Here is an 18538-nt window from a genome sequence, read left to right on the forward strand (position 1 = left end):
AATACTAATTAATTAATAAGTTTATAATTAAGTTTATAGAAGTTGAAACTTTTTTAACAATTTTAACTATTTAGTTTTAAAAAATATTATTACATCGAACTATAGAGCTGTTTTCTTGAAAAACTACACAAACATATTGTTTTCTCTTTTATTACGATATAACTTTAATTGTTAAATATTTGTTTTTACTAATTTATTGAAGTTGTAAAGTAAAATAAAATTCAATATTTTTTTTTATTCAACAATAAACGTAAAAAAAAATTTATGGTTAAATACCAATTAAAACTAGAATAAGATTTAATAACTAGAACAAACATATTAATATATTATGAATACTTATTTAAAAATTACAAGTAAAATATTAAAAAGTGCATTTCTTTGTTTACACGATCAATAATTTCTCAAATACACTAACTTAATTTATGTCAATTTTGTAACAACTCTTAAATTTGTAAAATAAAAAAAATCAACTTATTATCTAACAGTATATAGCTACATTGGATAGTTAAAAATAATTTTTAAGACTTAATAAAAACTTGATCATTAATATTAATTAATTTATATATTTATTCAGCTTGTAGTGACTGCTTTTCTTCATTAACACCATCTTCATTATTTTTCATCAAATTTTTTTTCTATAAAATTTAAAACAAATAATAATTAATTTTTTAAACTTAAAAAAGCAAAACTATAAATTTAATAAACATGTTAAAAGAACAAATCTTTTTTTAATGTTCTTGACAAGCTTAAACAAATAAAAAAATTTAACTAATGAACGAAACAAGTTTAGGTTAAGTAAAAAAAAATTAAACTAGCAAGCAAAAAACAAACCATCTGTCTGTATTTTTTAATGAGCAGTTTCCTGCAGTCTTCTTCATCAAGATCATCATTTTCGAGCATGCAGCTTTCCATGTTTTCCTCGATGTAACTCACAAGACTCTGGCACCCATTTGTATTTTCTGAGCTGTATTTTAAAAAGAACTTTTAATTTGTTTTAAGTAATTGGAAAACAGACCCCATAATAATGAAACAACTACTTGCAAATTAGGAGCATTTATAATATTTTTAATACAAACAAAAAACTTTTATTTAATGAACTTCAAATAGGGACTAAATTAAAAAGCATTATTATTTACATCATAAACAAATGTCAAATGTCTACTTATGTATTTGGTTTGAGTACACGACAATTCAATCATTGACAACATCATAACCTAATTATTTAGACCTATATAGCCTTTTTTTCAAATTCAAATTATTTTTTGAAATATGGCTAGAAAATTTTTAAAAATAACTAAATTTGGATGTTTTTAGTATCTATAAACTTTCTATGCTAAAAACATCTTATTTTTTTTACCATTATAATATTATTAGTTAGACCTACATGAGCATTTTGTATTTAAAATAATTTAATTTATTTTTAGAAATAAGGCCCTTTAAAATTATTTATAAAAATTTTAATTGTCGTAGTTTGTATTGTCATGTATCAATATATATTTTTTTTTATTGCATAGTAACAAAATAAAACTAATGTTTACTGTCATGTAAATTAAAATTTTAAGTTTGGGTTGAAAAATACCCAACAGTTCTATTTTATTACCTATAATATTACTTTTAAAACCCTTATTTGTAATGAAAATTATTTTGATATATTAATTTAAGTACTAATAAAGGTAGTAAACGAAAAAAACTTTATTTCTATTAGAGGCAGTATATAAATATTAAGGTTTGTTCAAATAAATCTAATAAAAGTTATTTAAGTGAAAACTTTTTCTATGTTTAGGATGGCTTTCCAAAACAAAGATCTCACTTTTTATTAGTTTCTTCAACTTTGTCTTTTTCAGATGATTTTTTGAACAATGACAAAGTAGACTGCATTTTACTTGTAGTGTTCTTTACAGTAGATGGTTGCTTTTTATTTTTATTGGTAACAAATGCAGTCATTGTGGATTTTTTCTTTTCCGAGCCTGCCCTTTTAAGTGAATCTAATGATCCATTGCTATTAGGCGTTGCTTCTACCACATTCTGAGAATATGAAGTAGAGCTTTGATTCTTTTTCTAAATAAAAAAATATATTGTTATTCTTTACTTTTTTGGTATTGTAAAAGATTTGTTTAAATATCTTTTTATGTTCTTAAAACACAGTAAAGTATTTATAGTGTGTCTTTTATTAGTTTTAAATATAAACAGGTATAAAAAATACTTCATCAGAAAATCAAAAATTTTCAGTAATAATTACTAGTACACAAAATTAAGTACTCAAATAAATAAAGTAAGTTAATTTAGGTAAACTATATATTTCAAAATTTCGATTAAGATGAAGTAGAGTACAACATAAAGTAATTGACACTTTAGTTTTCTTACCTTAAATGGGTTAATGCTTCTTCTTTTTTTATTTGGTACTTCATTTTCGTTTGTATTGGTTTCTTCATCATTTATGCTGGTATTTACATCTTAAAAAACGATTAAAAAATTTTAAAACATTTTTTAAAATATAAACTAGTTAAAGGTGTTGTTTACAATATAGTCTTCTGACATTATTTGTACTTTAAAAGAAAATTTATTTATTTTAAACTTGAACAACAAAACTTTTTTTTTGTTCTAAATCAAGTACAACCTTATTTATAAAAAGCTAGTAGAAAAGTTATTAAATTAAACGGATTATACATATTCAAGATTTTTTTTCTGAAGACTAATTAATACTAAAAATATTTAGGTCTACATGCTCACAATTTAAATTCTCTTCAAAATATATTTATTATTATACAATCAACATTATAACAGATTCTTTTTTTTAATACTTAGTAAAGAGCAGCTAGACTTACCCATTGAAATGTTAGCACTTGTAGACTGTCGTTTTCTGTTTGAAAAGCTTTATTGAAAAAAAAACAGTAAATATATAACATAGTAAAAAAAAAACAATATTTAAAACCTAATCATTTAAATTACAGCTGGTTTATGAAAGTTGTTAAGGATATTTTCTAAAGTTTTAAATTGTATATAAAAAAAAAGGATTTAAAACTAAAAATAAAACTACAAAAATAAACAAACCTTCCCATAGAAAAACGTTTAGATGATAATGAGCTCGTGACGACATCATTATCAGTTGATGACGTCATCAAACTTTCGAGTTCATCTTCTTCGGCTTTCTGCTCCATTTGTTTACGTTGCCTAGCCATCTAAACAATGAGATGTACGAACTTTAACGCAGGAAAAATATATAAGTTTATTATACCACAGATGTTTTTGTGTCAAAACTTTATTCCGACTAACGGCGTTTCACTGCTCTAAAATAAATTTAAGAACAAATCTACGGAGTCTATAAAATATTAACACACATTAGAAAAAAAGCATGTATATTTATGTATAGTATTTATGTGAGTAGTAACTATAAACGAACTTTATGGTTTAAAAACAAAGTTTGAAAAAAACATCTGTAGTATATATTCCAATAAGCTTAGCTTATCAGGATCTCCAAGATTTAACGCCTTTTAACGTTACATCTTATAAGTTTATTGTACTTTTGAATAAAAACCTTCTAATTCTTACTCCCTCTATAATCAGTTTTAAGCAGTTTAATGAAACAAAAAAAAAATATAGGTAGTAAGAATTAGAAGGTTTTTATTCAAAATGAACGTTAAGTTGTAAACAAAATAAAAGTTTAACAAGGATTGTCTTTAAAGCAATAAAATTAATCACCTAACACTAACCTAAAATCAAATACGAGGTTTAGCTTATTTTCAAAGTCAACAAGATTTACAACATTAAAATGCAAAAAAATATAATTAGTATTTATGAGAAAAATTACTTTTAAGTAAATAAGAACAACTTGCAAAAAACAGTTTTAGGTCCTTTCTTGGCTTAACTTTCCAGTTACAATACTTAACAACATATAATAGAAATAAATAGATTTTTCTAAGTTAATTATACCTTATTTTATCAAAAATAAATATTTAAACACAAAACATATTTTTTTGCGGGTCAAGGAAACAACTTAACTCAAAAACTATTTTTCATTGTTACTTAAGACTTTTTCGAATGTTCTCTGCTTGAACGATTCTTAAAAAATAATCTAACCTACTTACTTAACTGTATAAATTGAAATAAAAGTTTTTCTTGGAAACAATCACAAACAACATTTCATGACAGACCTCAGTTATTTTCTCAGTCAGCGATCGCATGTCTTTGCTGCTGGCATACTTGATTGCGAGCTGCAGAGTGGAGATGTCTGGCATCATCTTGCAGACATCAAGCGCTTGCTGATGCTCGTTATTCTGACATGCGTACTAGAAATGTGTTAAAATATTTATTTATTAATTAAACATTTAAATTTAAAAATAATTAATCTACGTTTTCATATTATTAAAAATTTGTATTTTCTATTGAATGAAATTTCTTACTGCAAACATCATCATAATTTTTCTCTTCATTTCAGTGTGAAGTTTGTTTATTTCCGACGCCTCAATCATGATGTCAGTGCTTGCATTTGCAAACTGATGAGCTGTGTACGCCAAATTTTTCCTCCAAAACTCTTCCTAAAAGTGTAATAAAAAATTAACAATTAAAAAAATACAACTGACCACTTTTTTTCTATTTGAACGAAATGTTTATACCTGAAATCTTCCCTTGTCCTGGTCCAGTTGTAGGAGGGGCAGTTTCATGGCTGATGACGTCATGACAGGTTTGGGTAAGGTTGGAGGAAAATTCGCTCCTTTGCACATGATGTAACGAAACTGCTCACAACCCAACATGGAAACCATCCAGCAAAAATCGGCCGATGACTTGCACTGTGAATGTTTGGCTTTATTTCTTTAATTGAAATTTAGCACAATTTTTTTTTGTCATTAAAGCAGAAAGTTTCAGTTTAATTTTTTTATTTTAAATAATGTTAAAGTAATCTTTGGCTGTTGATAATAATTTTGAATAAGATTTAAAATTTGTAAATCCGCGGTAAAACAGTGTAATTGTGTTTTTAAAATAATATAATTTTAATTTTCAAGTAATTCTAAACAACTATCGTTTTACTATACATTATAGTCTACCTTAACTTCTAATGTTTGAGAATACTGTATTTGAAAACATTGATAAATATAAAATAATTTATTTCTTTTTTTTATGTTTCTTCTAAATTCCGTAAAAAGTTGATTATTATTCAAAATAAAAAGCAGTTATTTTTAATATAGTAAACTATGTACAACAATATAGGTAAACAATCATTTTAAAAAACTGCACATAGATTAAATCATTTGAAAGATTTTTGAAAAAAAACATAATACAACAAAAACTGTTTTGATCGAACTTTAATAAAATACTTAAATCACAGTTAAAAGTTTTACAAAGTATTGATCGTAACAGTTTATCAATTTCTAAAACCATTTCTATTTTTAGTCGTTGATACAGTTTTATATAAACTTTTAGAAGTTTAACAGTACTAAAACTAATAAACTACAACTTGATACAAGAAAAAACATAGTTATCTTGTGATTAATGTTTCAAACCATGTTCATCGTCATGCAAATTGTAGTCCAAATGAACGTTTTTGGGTCCAACATTCGAAGAAGACCATCGCTGTCCTGAGTGTATATTATATTCGACAACTTTGAGTCCATACCGCACCAAACCAAAGTGGATCGCGGCGAAATTGGAAGAGGTGAGCTGTGGCGTATAACTTCGTATTGTGATGTCATAACCGAATTTGATCTTATGTCCAATAGCATGTAGTTCAAACACTGATTTCCATCAGTACCTAGAAAAACAAAGGAACTAAAAGAAAATTCGTTTAAGTAAAGCAGAGTTTCCCAAGGTAGACATTATTGCCCCCAAATTATTGTTTCCCAATGTGAGCAATTTTTTTTTATGCAAAGTGGGCATCAAGTTTGGGAAACCTTGATCTAAAAAATACTTGCAATTAGAAATTGCAATGATTAGGTTGCTTCGTACATCTATTAATATTATTATAACAAAACAAGTTTAAAAAAATATAACTATTTTGAAAATTTTTAGTTAGAAGTAATTAATACCTTACTTAAATTTAGAGTTTTATGCTATTTGACCATATTTATTACAACTATTTTGAACTACAAATCTTAATCGAAACTTAGAAAAAGTACAAACTTAAGTGTTTTTATTCGCCACTTAACTAAAAACAAATAACTTACAGTTTACAATAATATTTTTTGGTACATTAAAAAACTTACAGCATTTTTAGATGTTGAGGTTTAAAATAAAAACAAATAATTTAGTGAAACTTGTTGAAAAACCCCAACACATTCAACTTTAAGTACATTAAATTTTTTTTTGATTAGTTATACATATCAATTTGATAAAATACATAAGCAAACATCACCAATCAAAAAACAACTATCAATTTATATTTTGACTTGTAGATATAATACACTAGATTATATTTTGTGACTAATAATAAGTCTTCTATTTAGATAACTAATTTTTATAAAACAATTCAGTATATTTGATAACAAAACTGCCAACCCGCTCCATGGTGAAACACAACAAACAGAGAATTGTTGTTGTCATGACAACACATGGTGACCACGTTACCAGGGACGCAAACAATCTGCTGTTGTATGCCGCTTGTGGTGAAAAGTCGAATGTGGTTGAGCGAAGTTGCCACTGCCACCCAATCATTTGCTGTAACGTTTATAAAATTACTTTTTATTTTAAATAAACTTTAAAATATTCAATTCTTTCAATCAGTATCTGATTTAAATTTTATTAAGTTATATAAAGCTTAATATTTAGTTTTAACTGCTTTAAGTAAAAATAAAAAAGTACTCAAGTTTAAATGAACGTTCTGACCTTTTCATTACTTTAAAAATATTTACTAATAGATTTATTAATAATTTATGTATTTTTAATATTTTGAAAACAAAACTAGTAAGTAATAATGATACTTATGACTAATTAAAAAGACATAAAGATAAATTATTTTTGGTATTCTTTTATAAACTTTTAAATTACCAATATGAGCAACATACACAAATTAAGTGAATAATAATCTCAGAGATAATATTAAACGTATGATAACTAACAAGTTGCAACACACACAATCTCTTCATTATTTGTCATTTTAACTTTCCATTCTTTGTTCAATGCTTCGAAATTATGACAACAAACTTCACTGCCACTGCAAAAAATACTTCAATAAACTGTTAAGCATAAACAAAATCTTTACCAACAGTAAAATACTTATCTTTAAAATTAACTTAATTAACTTAAAATTAAAACTTGTATTATTTTCACATTTAAAATTTTTAGATAAGTTTTCACATATATTGAATAAGGTTTTGTAATTTAAAAAAGTGAAGGTCTGTTGAGGCTGAAATTAAAGCATTGGTTGAGTCCTCTAAAATTGGAAAACAGCTGAAAGAAAAACTGATTGCAATTGGAAGTAAGAAGGACAATGAATTTAGTCGTTTTCAAGCTGAGATACTTAAATTGAAGGAAGATCATAATAAAAAAAGTAAGATCATTGAAAATAACATTGATCAGATACAAAAAGATGAATTCAGCTGTAACCAAAATTTGATGCATAGTAAGAGAATAGACAATATAGAAAATAGAACTACAGAATTACAAAAAAGTTTCTCAGAATTTAAGTCTGAATTTTCTTCTAAATTTGACAAGTTTGAAACTAAACTCTCAAAATATGCTGATGCTATGCAGAAAAGCGAACCAACAGAAATTATCACAAACATTAGTACCAAATTAAATTTAGTAGCAGAAAAAATAGAGGCTGATAATGAACAAAAACTGAAAAAAAAGGCTTTAAATGTCATAATATTTAACATTCCAGAAAGTAAAAATCCAACTAATAGTGCACTAGAAAATTGCAAATATGATCTAAAAATTATTAGACAAGTATAAGAAGAAAATAAAATGAAAAAAGAAGAGTTTAAGTCACTTTATCGAGTTGGTGAAATTGCAGATAACAAAATCAGACCCATTATAATCAAATTAGACTATTTAGCATCCAAACACCGACTGTTAAAGCTAAGAAATTTAATAATATTTAATGATGAAATTGAATCAAAAGTCTACATCAACCCTGACAGAACTTTCTTGGAAATTGTAGCATTCAGAGCCTTGAGAAAAGAAGTTAAAATAAAGCAAGTCATCGCTGATGAGAAAAAGTTGAACATTTAATATGTTATAAGGAACAACAAGATAGTTGAATTAACAAGACAGCCTTTTCGTTACCGATCCCAGGATATCTGGGATTAGTGGAGGAAATCGTGAGTCAACAGATATAAATTTATTAACTGATAGGATTAATTTTAACGCTAACAAGTTTTCCTATATAAATTGTAACAACAACTATTTAAAAGTTGGTTACACTAATATAAGATAATATGGTTGAGTAATAAGGTCAACGATGCCACAGTGTGTCCTTCTAACTATAACATTTACCGAAATTATAGGTCTAGTAGGGGTGGAGGTATTGCTATCATTTTAAAAAAAATCGGTTATAGTTATTAAAGTTAAAAACGATTCTATCTCTACTAGCAACATAAATTTTGAATACCTATGTGTAGATGCAATTTTAAAAAAGATAAAACTAAGATTTTTTGTGTCTACCTTCCTCCACTGTCTGCGAGATGCGCACTAACTGTTCAAAATGTAATTAAAATGATTAGAATGGTTTTTCCAAAAGAATGTTCTTTAAAAAAATGTTATATTCTTGGGGATTTTAATATGCCAAACATAGTTTGGAGAATTCCTAGCACAGATTTCAATAAACCCCATGAGTGTTTACTTAATTTTTGTACAGACAATTTTTTAACCCAAGTAATTGAAAGTCCAACCCATAAGAATGGTAACATTTTTGATCTCATAATTTGCAATCATTTTGGTCTAGATAGAATCATATCACACTCAACTATTTTCCATTAACAAACACTTGTGACCATAACTTGCTTTCACTAAAAATTAAAATTGAAAATAAAATAGTACCTATTGCTAAAAAAGTCTCATATGACTATAAAAAAGCAGATTTTGAAAGCATCAATGATTTCCTGTCAAAAAGTCATTGGACCTCCAGCATTTCTATGATCAATTCATTAGCCTAATCGAAATCTCAATTAAACGTTTTGTTCCAATTTATTCTAAAAATAACAAAAGTGATAAGTATCCATCTCATATTAAAAAGTTATTAAAAGAAAAAGCGAATCTATACAAAAAAAGTAAGACAAATAAATCGCTTTTGATAAAATACAAAAACAAGTCTAAAGAAGATCAATTGGCTGTTAAAAAATACAACTTTGAATATAAAAACAAATTCTGCAAAAAACAAATTTTAAAAAGTTTTATAGCTACATGATATCTAAACTTAAGTTAAATAATTCCATACATCTCTTATATGATAATGATAAAAACAAAACAGTAACCTTATATTTTGAAATAGCCACACTTTTTAACATAAATTTTCAAAAAGTTTATAAAAAAGATGAAAGTTACCATTTTTTTAAGCTACCCCAAAAGAATTGTAGTAAAATGCAAAATTTTTTCATAACCTATGAAGACATTAAAAGTTCAATTAACCACATAAAAGATAAAATCATTAGAACGCCAGAAAACATTCCACCCTATTATATCAAGCATGTTATCCAATCAATAATTTTTCCACTATCATTAATATTTAATTGCTCTCTAGAACTATCTGATGTTCCAAAACAATGGAAAACATCTTTTATTATTCCAGTGCACAAGAAATGTAATATACACGATGCGTTAAATTACAGATCAATATCTCTAACAAGTAGCTTTTCAAGAATTTATGAACATATTGTATCTGTAAAAATTCTCAATCACCTCTTTGATAACAAATTATTAGCTAACAAAAAGTTTGGTTTTGTCCCAAACCGCTCATCAACCATTCAACTGTTAACATGCTTACATTCTTGGTTAGTTCCTTATCTTTACTAAAGTAGTTTATATGGATATTCAAAAAGCTTTTGATACAGTATCACACAAAAGAATATTAAAAATTTTAAATCAGTATGGGCTACATGAAAACTTAATTAATTGGTTTGATAACTTTTTAAATGATAGATCACAAAGAGTACTCATTAATAATACGCTTTCTGACTCTTTAACAATTTACAGTGGAGTACCACAAGGTGGTGTAGTTGGTCCCCTTCTTTTTCTAATTTATATTAATGATATTTGTTCAAACATTGATATTAAAAGTGAGTTAAGCTTATTTGCAGATGATGCCAAAATCTTTAGTCAGTCAAATACTTTATTACAACTATCTGTAGATAATATTTACATATGGTTAAAAACAAGAAAGCCTAGAAAATCTTAAATCCTAGAAAATGTAAAATTCTAACCATTAACAAAAAAAAATCTTCTCCAACTGACCTCTTAATCAATAACACCAAGTTACCAGAAGTTAAAGTTTTTAAAGATTTAAGAATTTATATTTCCGAAAATGTAAAATAGAGTGAACATATCAACTATTTATATAAGATTGCACAAACTTCATGTTATCAAATATTAAAAAGTTTTAAAACTAATTCTGCTTCAATTCTGACAAAACTATTTAAAACATACGTTTGCCCTAAACTTGAGTTTAATACCCAAATTTGGTCCCCCTATTTAAAAAGGAAATTAATAAAATTGAATCTGTGCAAAGGAGTTTTACCCGTCTTATTTGTAGTCGTTGCAACATATCTTACACATCATATAATGATAGAATGATTAAATTTGGCTTAGAATCACTGAATATAGAAAATGGGAATTTGATCTATTAACTCTTTACAAAACTATCAATGGCAAATATAAAAGTTTTTTAAACCAGTTTTCTAGTTTTTCCCAAAATAAATAACAACTAAGAGGAAATAATTTGAGAATAAAATGCAAACATGATTTTCAAAACAGTCAGTGGCAAGGCGCATTTTTTCACAGAGCAAAAGCTATGTGGAACAGACTACCTCAGGATATAGTATCTTGTGAGGGGGTTGAACAATTTCGTTTAAAGCTAAAAAGATTTGATTTAAATACAATAAATACCAGTAAAATTCACTAATTTTCCACTATAAAGAAAAGAAAAAAATATTCTTTTATCTACGCCCCCCTACAAACTATTAGTTTACTTTTATTTATTTTGTAATTATGAATTTTGTTTTATAAGCGATGATTTTAGACAAAATTCTTTATTGTGTGTACTAAGTAATATATAAGTTTGAATATTTTGAATTGAATTTTTCAATTTAGTTCATATGTATATCATATTGTGTTTAACTTGTGTTTTCATTTAAAATTTTATTTTTGTATATATATATAATTAATCTTAAGTGTTGAATATAAGTTTATTTTCTTTTTGTGTGTACTGTTTTAGTGGCTCAGGTTTTGATGCCTGAGTCCAACATTGCACAATAAACAGTATAATAATAATAAGTGTTAATAAACAAACACAACTTACTTTAACTGGTTGTCCTCTTCTTCTATTTCTGGATCAGCCCTCTTGGCCATAACCAAAGCATGCGAGGACAAGTAGGCCATGTTGTACCCGAACAAATTGGACAGGTGCACCGCATGGTGGTGAGAGGCGTCGTGAAAGTTGACGTCGATCGCGTTGTCGTTCTCGTCCGAGTAACAGCGGACAATCCCCACGTGGTTGTAAGCCTTAGTTGGCAAAAAATACTTGATTAATAAGTATACAAAACAAAAAACGGAATTTTAAACTAGTGTGACTAAACAATTTTAAAGACTCTCAATTTAGGAAACTAAATAAATTTAAAAAATAAGTTTGTTTAAAAAATCAAGAGTTAAGTAATCTGCACAAAAATTCTGAAATAAACAATGCCTCTTTTTGTTCAGTTTTACATAAGAAGCTTTAATTTAGCTAACCAAAAATCTGTGAGGGAGCTCCATGGGGGTCGATCCGACCTGAAATGGTTGCTGCTGGTAGGAAGGCACCATCCTTTCAGCTACGTCATCGTGGTCGTTGATGATGTCATCGACCGGCAGAGGAGGAGTCTCGCCTCCGATTATTCCACTAGAAGTTTTCAGATCTGTATAAGAGTTTGATTGAAATATTTATTTTGTGGATAATGAGATCAAAAATTTTAATTTGTATTAGGTTACTAGCAATTTATGTCCAACAACTATTATCTCTTTTTCAAACAAAAATAAATGATTATAATATAGTTTCAATTTGTATAACTTTGAAAACATTATTCTTTTATGCGATGTTATAAATTACAAATAAGAATAAACTGAGGTGAAATTTTTAGTTACAAATATTTTAAATATTTAAGGATAAAAATCTTCCCTCCATACGCTTGTATCGATTTTTTTTACAAAACAAAGTATATCAAATCTTTTTTTAATGTTTGTACTTAACACCTTTAATTAAGATTCAATGGAAAATTTTGTAAAAAAAAACTTCTTTAAACCCTTATTGTATAAATGTACGTAATTATTTACTTTGAATCAGTTATAAACTGTTGTTCAAATGTTGTAATATGAGTTTTATTTATTTTTAGAAATTCTTAATAATATTTTATTTTGTACACTGTAAGTAAATTTTGTAATTTTACAACTATAATCGCTTATTATAAAAGCAATTCTGAGACATTGTTTTGCACGTTTAAATAAAGTTAAGGGCAACTTGTTAAAAAAATTCTTTGACTGAAAACAAATTTCAACTCTACCATCTAATCCAATATCTTTTGGGTCTTCTGGAATATCCAAATTTTCACCAGTCGGAATGCCCTCATCTATCAAATCATCGTCGTCATCCAGAATTAACTTTCGCTTTTTGGGCTGTGACGTAACTGACATCAAGTCATCATTGTCATCGACATCAGCCTTAAGGTTATTATTTAAAATGTTTATTTTTCATTTTACTTAAACCTTTGTAAAAAATAAAAACTTCGTTATTGATGAAAGGATTATTCTTGATTGGCTCGTTTTCAGGAATATCATCTGTAATCATGTCGTCATCTGATAAGTCGAACAGTGCATCCAAACTTTTCTCCTTCAAACAAATAAAAAACAATTAAACTGAATCTAAAAGAATTATTTTATTATTTGTTTAGGTAACAATAAGAATTAGCATGTTTAAACACCTTCTTTTTTGTTTTTTCGTGGATCTTTTTGACCAGATGCACGTAACCTTCTACATCACTAAAAACGATTGTTTCTTCCTCAATAGGATTCCAACAAATGCCACAAACTTTTGCTGAACCAACGCTATCGATTCTGTTTTTTACAGATTTTGTTTAACGAAAAACTTTATAAGTACAGTAGTCTTCCTCTTGAGCACGCACTTTGTACACAGTCTAAAAAGCTTACTAAAGAAGTCCTGGTCTAGTTAGTTTTACAAAAATTTTAGTTTAAAAAAGTTAAAAGTTGCTTATATAATATAGTGATCTAAAATATCATAAAACAATTAATAACATGCACTATAAACATTCGTTTTATTGAAGCTACTTTAAGATGTTCGATTATTAAACTGTTTAGTAAAGTGTTTTAAACTTATAAACAACTTTGCAAAAAATATATTTCTTTATTTTAAGCTCAGTAACTGATTGTTTGATTTGAGTAACTAACTAAAGACGTTTTTAAATTTACTGTTATTTTAATACTTGACAAAGGCAATACTGATTTTTTTAGAACAAGAAATACTACGATATAATTTTGAATCAAGTTAGTTTTTTAAAACTTTTACTTTAGAAAAAAAAAACTTGTAAAGGACTAATGTTTTATTGGCAACTTCTGTAAATTTTAAAGGTAAAAATAAAGATATTTTATAGATTTTAAAATGTAAATTGTAATATTCTTTATTTTCGTTTTTTTTTTTCAGTAATCTACTGCTTGCTTGTTAGCACTTTTGTAAGCTTTAGTTTTAGCTTTTGTTTTATTCAATTAAAAATGAAAAACTTATTTTAAAAGTCGTTTGTTGATCACTTACTAATATTTCTTTTTTATTTATTATTTTTTTATTTTAAAATGTGTGTTTCAAATTAACATTTTCGAGTAAGAAGTAAATATAAATGTGTTTTCTAACAAGGCAATGTTATTCAAGGGTAAAGTTGAGAAGTGAATTTATTATAGGAGTTCATAAAAATAAGAATAACTAACACACGAAGCTGTTCTTTTGTATCAACATCAAAAACAAAAACTTTTCCTTTATCAGTTCCAGCAGCCAAAAACCTACCACACGGAGAAAAACAGCAACACTGGAACACCTATTTATAACAATTACAAATTTAAAACATGATGACTTAACACAAAATATTACTAATACATTAAACAATATATAAACACTAACTGAACCATCAGGGTTGCTGTTCATTAGTTTCAAGCATTGCTTCCAAGTATCCCTAGCAATCAGTATGATTTCGTCTGTTGAAGGTATGGCAAAATCTTCACCTGTCGATGGCCTCCAAGCTATACTGCACACAAGAAAAAAGGTTTAAACATAATAAAAGAAAGAATTGTTCCCAGTATTAGTCCTTTAATACAAAACGATAATAACAACAATTACTAATAACTAATTAGTAAGGCTAGTACTTTAGTAGTATTTAAAATTTTCTTTATGATAACGAAAGTAAAAAGAGCTCGTTTATTTTTTATAAATGCTTAAAATATAATTGTTTACATATTTGGTAAAAACCATTAAATTTCTTTAAACTTTTATCCAAAAGTAAAAAGAATCAAGTTATTTTGTGAAAATCTAACTCTATCAACTAAAAAGAGGACGTAATACTTATTAAAGTATGTTCAAATGTACTTAGTTGAAGTTCTTAGAAAGAATAGGTTAACGTCATCCGCTAGATAGCGCTCTTGAAGCATTAAATTTTAAAAAATATTTTTGTATTTTTTTATTAAATTAAATATACAAACTTGGGTACTTAATTAATTTAATTCATAAAAGTCGAAAAACTAGGAGATCTTTTCGTATTCAAGGTAGTTATGTTCAAGGAAATTCTAGAATCTTCACTTAAAAACTTTTTTTACAACAATATCAAGAAATTAAAAACACTTTGAAATACCAATTAAAAAGTTATAGTATGAGTTTATTAAAACTACTTAACAACTAACCGGCAATATGACTTGGAGTTACAAACGTCGTTACTTTTTTCCATCACTTCTATAGTGGCAATACAATTCTAAAGTTTTACAAAATCACTTCAAATACTAGTTAACATCAAACTGTTTAATAAAAGAAAAACATGAACATTTTTTTATAACTCATGTTCTAAACATAAAATTACAGTATATCTTTTAGTAGAAAACTTAATCTTACTTCGTTCTTTAAATCCCAGACTTTTGCTTTCCCATCACAACTAACTGATGCCTAAAAAAACTAAATATTTATATGGATTATAAGTATGTGTATGATTTTATGTTAAGTAGCCATTTTACATTAGCAATCAAATAAAGTGAAGAATAAGATCCTATTAAGCAACTACTTTTTTTATTTTTGAAAGACAAAAATTGAAGAAATTTACTTTTAGTACTATGATTAAAAACAGTTCTTTAAACAGTTTTCAATCACTTGGAAATGTCTTTCTTTTTCATTTTATAAAAAAACCTTTTATTTAAAATGTTTTCAAAATGTAAATAACTAACAACAAAACTGTCAAGAGGATCGATTTGAGCACTAAGTATAGGAGCCTGGTGCCCTAGCATTGTCTTTTGTTTTTTTGTTTCAATGTTGTGGACTTTTATATCAAAATCACTGTTTTTTAAAATTCAAATAAATATTTTTTGTTTTAATTGGAACTATAGCGTTATACAGTTTAAAAAAATACATTCAATCTTATATAGCAAACATAATAACAAATCAGACCTAGAGCCAGCTGTAAGATATTTGTTTGATTCAGAAACCGAAATGTTTGTCACATCACCAGTAAATCTCATTGCAGTTGACCTGAAACTAAATTCGTGAGTACTTTCTTCATGGCCATAACAATCAACTACAAATGTGTCTTCTGCTCCAATGAATAAACTATTTTCCTAAAAATTTGGAAGTTTTCCAATCACCTTCGTTAAATTATCTTTATCATAATAACTCATAAACTACTTCTATTTTTGTTTTTTCACTATAATAAACAACTATGGTCTTTTCGTTATGCACAATACGCATAGCCGATTTCGGTGACAGGGGGCTTATCATTATGCTATTACTAAATAAATATTTTTTTTGTTTCATTTAACTTTTACATAAATTGATCTGCTAAAATTTTACTAAAATACTTCGAAATTTTAGTTTTTATTTACTTAGTACTTAGTTAAAAGTATAAAGCTGTTTAAAAATTATTTACTATAACTTTAATTTTTAACTTTAATTGGGATACAGCTTTTAAAAGGTATATAAAACATAAAACTTACACATAAAGCAATGCTTGAAACTTTACTTCCACAAGAAACTGTAGAGTTTGGTTTGTATGAAGCAGTGTCATTGCAGCAAAAGAATGTTTTCATGTGTATATTAACATCTCCGTCACAGCCACAAGACAACAGCAAACTATAAATATAGATAATTTCAAACTAAAATTTGATTTTCAATTAAAAAAACATTCTAACATCTACTAAAAAAAATTAAAAGATATAAAAATTTTTATACTTTAGATATCAGTAAAAACGTGTATAACATATTTTCAACTGTAAAGTTACTAGTGTCATTAAAAGATTTTATTTTGGTAAAATGCAATTTAAAAAAACTACTTTTGTAAAATGAAATGTGATTTGTTTTAATAAAAATATTTTTTTAAGTAACTTTTCAGTTTGTTATACTACAGCTAAATTATACACATTATACTACAAAAATTGACAACGCTATGTTTGCTATTATAATAATTTTTCATATATAGCCAAAAAACTGAGGAAAGGCAACCTGTATGTCATTTAAAATAGTTAAAGCAAAATTATCGAAAATATATATATAATAGCAAACTTAAATGTATTTGTAGAGTATGTAGAGCTGGAGTTAAAAGTTTTATAATTTACATGACATAACAAACAGACAAACTGTATTTAGTACCATTATATCAAAAAAGTTTATTTCAAAGATAAATTACGCTTTAACAAACCAATTTTAATAAAATAATAATTCTTAAATTCAAGTTTACTATTTTTCAAAAACATTGCAAAAACTTATATTGACCAAACAGAAACATAACATTAGAAAACTAGTTTTTGAATTGAATTTTATAAAACACTTAATCTAAAACCTTTAATGTAATTTTATAAATAAAAATAATGAATTTTTATTTTAATAAATATACTTAAGGTTTTCGAAAAAAATTGACTGCTTTATCTTAAACAAAAACTGTTAGGTAATTGTAAATTAAAAACACTTATGTATCATTTGCATATTTAGTTTTAAAAACCAGTAAAACACATAATACTTCAAAAAAATATTTTTATCTTTTTGTTACTTCATCTGATTCAAATTAATTTTTTAAAGAAATTTGTATATTCAAGATGATTACAATATAAGTAATAATAAAATAACTGTCATTATCTTTTTATTACTAAACTAAAATAATGATGTACTATATTAATTATACTTTTTTATTTAAGTTATTTTAAATTATCATGTATAAACATAAGTAATTGACAAGAGTCTTTAAATGAAACTCATTTAATTTCTATCTACTGTTAATTAACTAAGAAATTTAGTTAAAATGTTTTCATATTTTACTTGACTTGTACATAAATGAAACTGCTTAATTTTTGATTGTTGGTTATTTTTATTGGTAAATATATTTCTTAAAAATATTCTTTAAATAGCTTAAGACAATAGGAGATTACATTCACTTTTTTTCAGTTGGCCTCAATGTGTTGATTTTTGTCTAAGCTACCAGATACCTTTCATTTAAACTAAATTATAACTACTTTTTAGATACAAGACTTCAAAGTTTGTGAGTTTAGTCGATTTCTTCTAAGATTCATTTTTAAGACAACTTAAATAAGTGCATGGGTTAACTTACTACCAGACTTATTTTTACTAAAATAACTAAGCTACCAACATTGTTCTACTGTCTAAAAAATTTAAAATAAGTTATGAAATATACAATCAAAGTTTAAGAGATTCAAAAGCTTCTCCTGCATAGTCCAAAACAAATAGGCTAAAAATGACTATTTCACTAGAGTTAAGATCCTTCTACTATTTTTAAGCAATCTTTTTTTTTTTTTTTTGAGCCTAATCTTAATTAATTCTGAAAAATATGTTGAGAAATACATTTAAATACTTAACAAAAAAAATAATTTTTATACCATATAAACCAAAAAATCTTTCAAATCAAATAAAAATGTTATTTATTGTTATTTTTTTATATCCTTACAATAGGATTTTTTCTTGTAATGCAATAAACATTTCAGAATTTTAACAATCGAAAAATTAAAAACTATAAGAAGAACATTTCATGAAAATAGGAGGTCTTTATCTAAAAATGTAGGAAAAGATAGAATTTTAAGGTGTTTTTCAACTTTGGAAAAGTGAGAAAATTACCAATTTAAAAACTGGCCTTCTGTTCAACTGTATCCTTTTATTTCTAAA

General features: G+C 26.0%; 2 protein-coding genes across 3 annotated transcripts; both read right to left on the reverse strand.

Annotated features, from left to right (window-relative positions):
• Positions 1–499: 499 nt before the first annotated feature.
• LOC145834716 (uncharacterized) lies at positions 500–4433 on the reverse strand. 2 transcript variants are annotated; one of them, XM_082942218.1, is made up of 8 exons: positions 4401–4433; positions 4152–4286; positions 3052–3179; positions 2826–2860; positions 2365–2453; positions 1811–2058; positions 832–964; positions 500–635 (listed from the first exon to the last, which is right to left on the reverse strand). In XM_082942218.1, the coding sequence occupies exons 1-8, from the start codon at positions 4428–4430 to the stop codon at positions 567–569; spliced, it is 867 nt and encodes a 288-aa protein (XP_082798344.1). In that variant the 5' UTR covers positions 4431–4433; the 3' UTR covers positions 500–566. The 2 variants fall into 2 exon arrangements, with proteins under 2 accessions (XP_082798344.1, XP_082798343.1); XM_082942217.1 differs by having other exon boundaries at positions 2826–2872.
• Positions 4434–4607: 174 nt separating this feature from the next.
• Positions 4608–15116, reverse strand: LOC145833471 (WD repeat and HMG-box DNA-binding protein 1-like). The gene is made up of 12 exons (XM_082940647.1): positions 15073–15116; positions 14300–14423; positions 14110–14216; positions 13095–13227; positions 12899–13003; positions 12678–12834; positions 11872–12035; positions 11444–11646; positions 7050–7144; positions 6490–6648; positions 5499–5746; positions 4608–4787 (listed from the first exon to the last, which is right to left on the reverse strand). The coding sequence occupies exons 1-12, from the start codon at positions 15114–15116 to the stop codon at positions 4608–4610; spliced, it is 1719 nt and encodes a 572-aa protein (XP_082796773.1).
• Positions 15117–18538: the final 3422 nt, after the last annotated feature.

The sequence above is a fragment of the Thalia democratica genome, chromosome 4 (genome assembly GCF_965202585.1).
Source record: "Thalia democratica chromosome 4, ktThaDemo2.hap1.1, whole genome shotgun sequence".
Taxonomy (NCBI): Eukaryota; Metazoa; Chordata; class Thaliacea; order Salpida; family Salpidae; genus Thalia; species Thalia democratica.

What these genes read in the sequence shown, in the direction of transcription:
- LOC145833471 (XM_082940647.1), bottom strand. Translation starts at nt 15,116, where the DNA reads ATGGAAAAAAGTAACGACGTTTGTAACTCCAAGTCATATTGCCG. An exon ending in ACAAAAGAACAGCTTCGTGT is followed by an intron (nt 13,228 to 14,109) that starts GTTAGTTATTCT and finishes TGTAAAAAACAG; the next exon opens with AATCGATAGCGTTGGTTCAG. An exon ending in AAAAGATATTGGATTAGATG is followed by an intron (nt 12,036 to 12,677) that starts GTAGAGTTGAAA and finishes ACTCTTATACAG; the next exon opens with ATCTGAAAACTTCTAGTGGA.
- LOC145834716 (XM_082942217.1), bottom strand. Translation starts at nt 4,430, where the DNA reads ATGAAGAGAAAAATTATGATGATGTTTGCA. An exon ending in TGACTGAGAAAATAACTGAG is followed by an intron (nt 3,180 to 4,151) that starts GTCTGTCATGAA and finishes CTCATTGTTTAG; the next exon opens with ATGGCTAGGCAACGTAAACA. An exon ending in AAACGTTTTTCTATGGGAAG is followed by an intron (nt 2,873 to 3,051) that starts GTTTGTTTATTT and finishes TTTTCAATAAAG; the next exon opens with CTTTTCAAACAGAAAACGAC.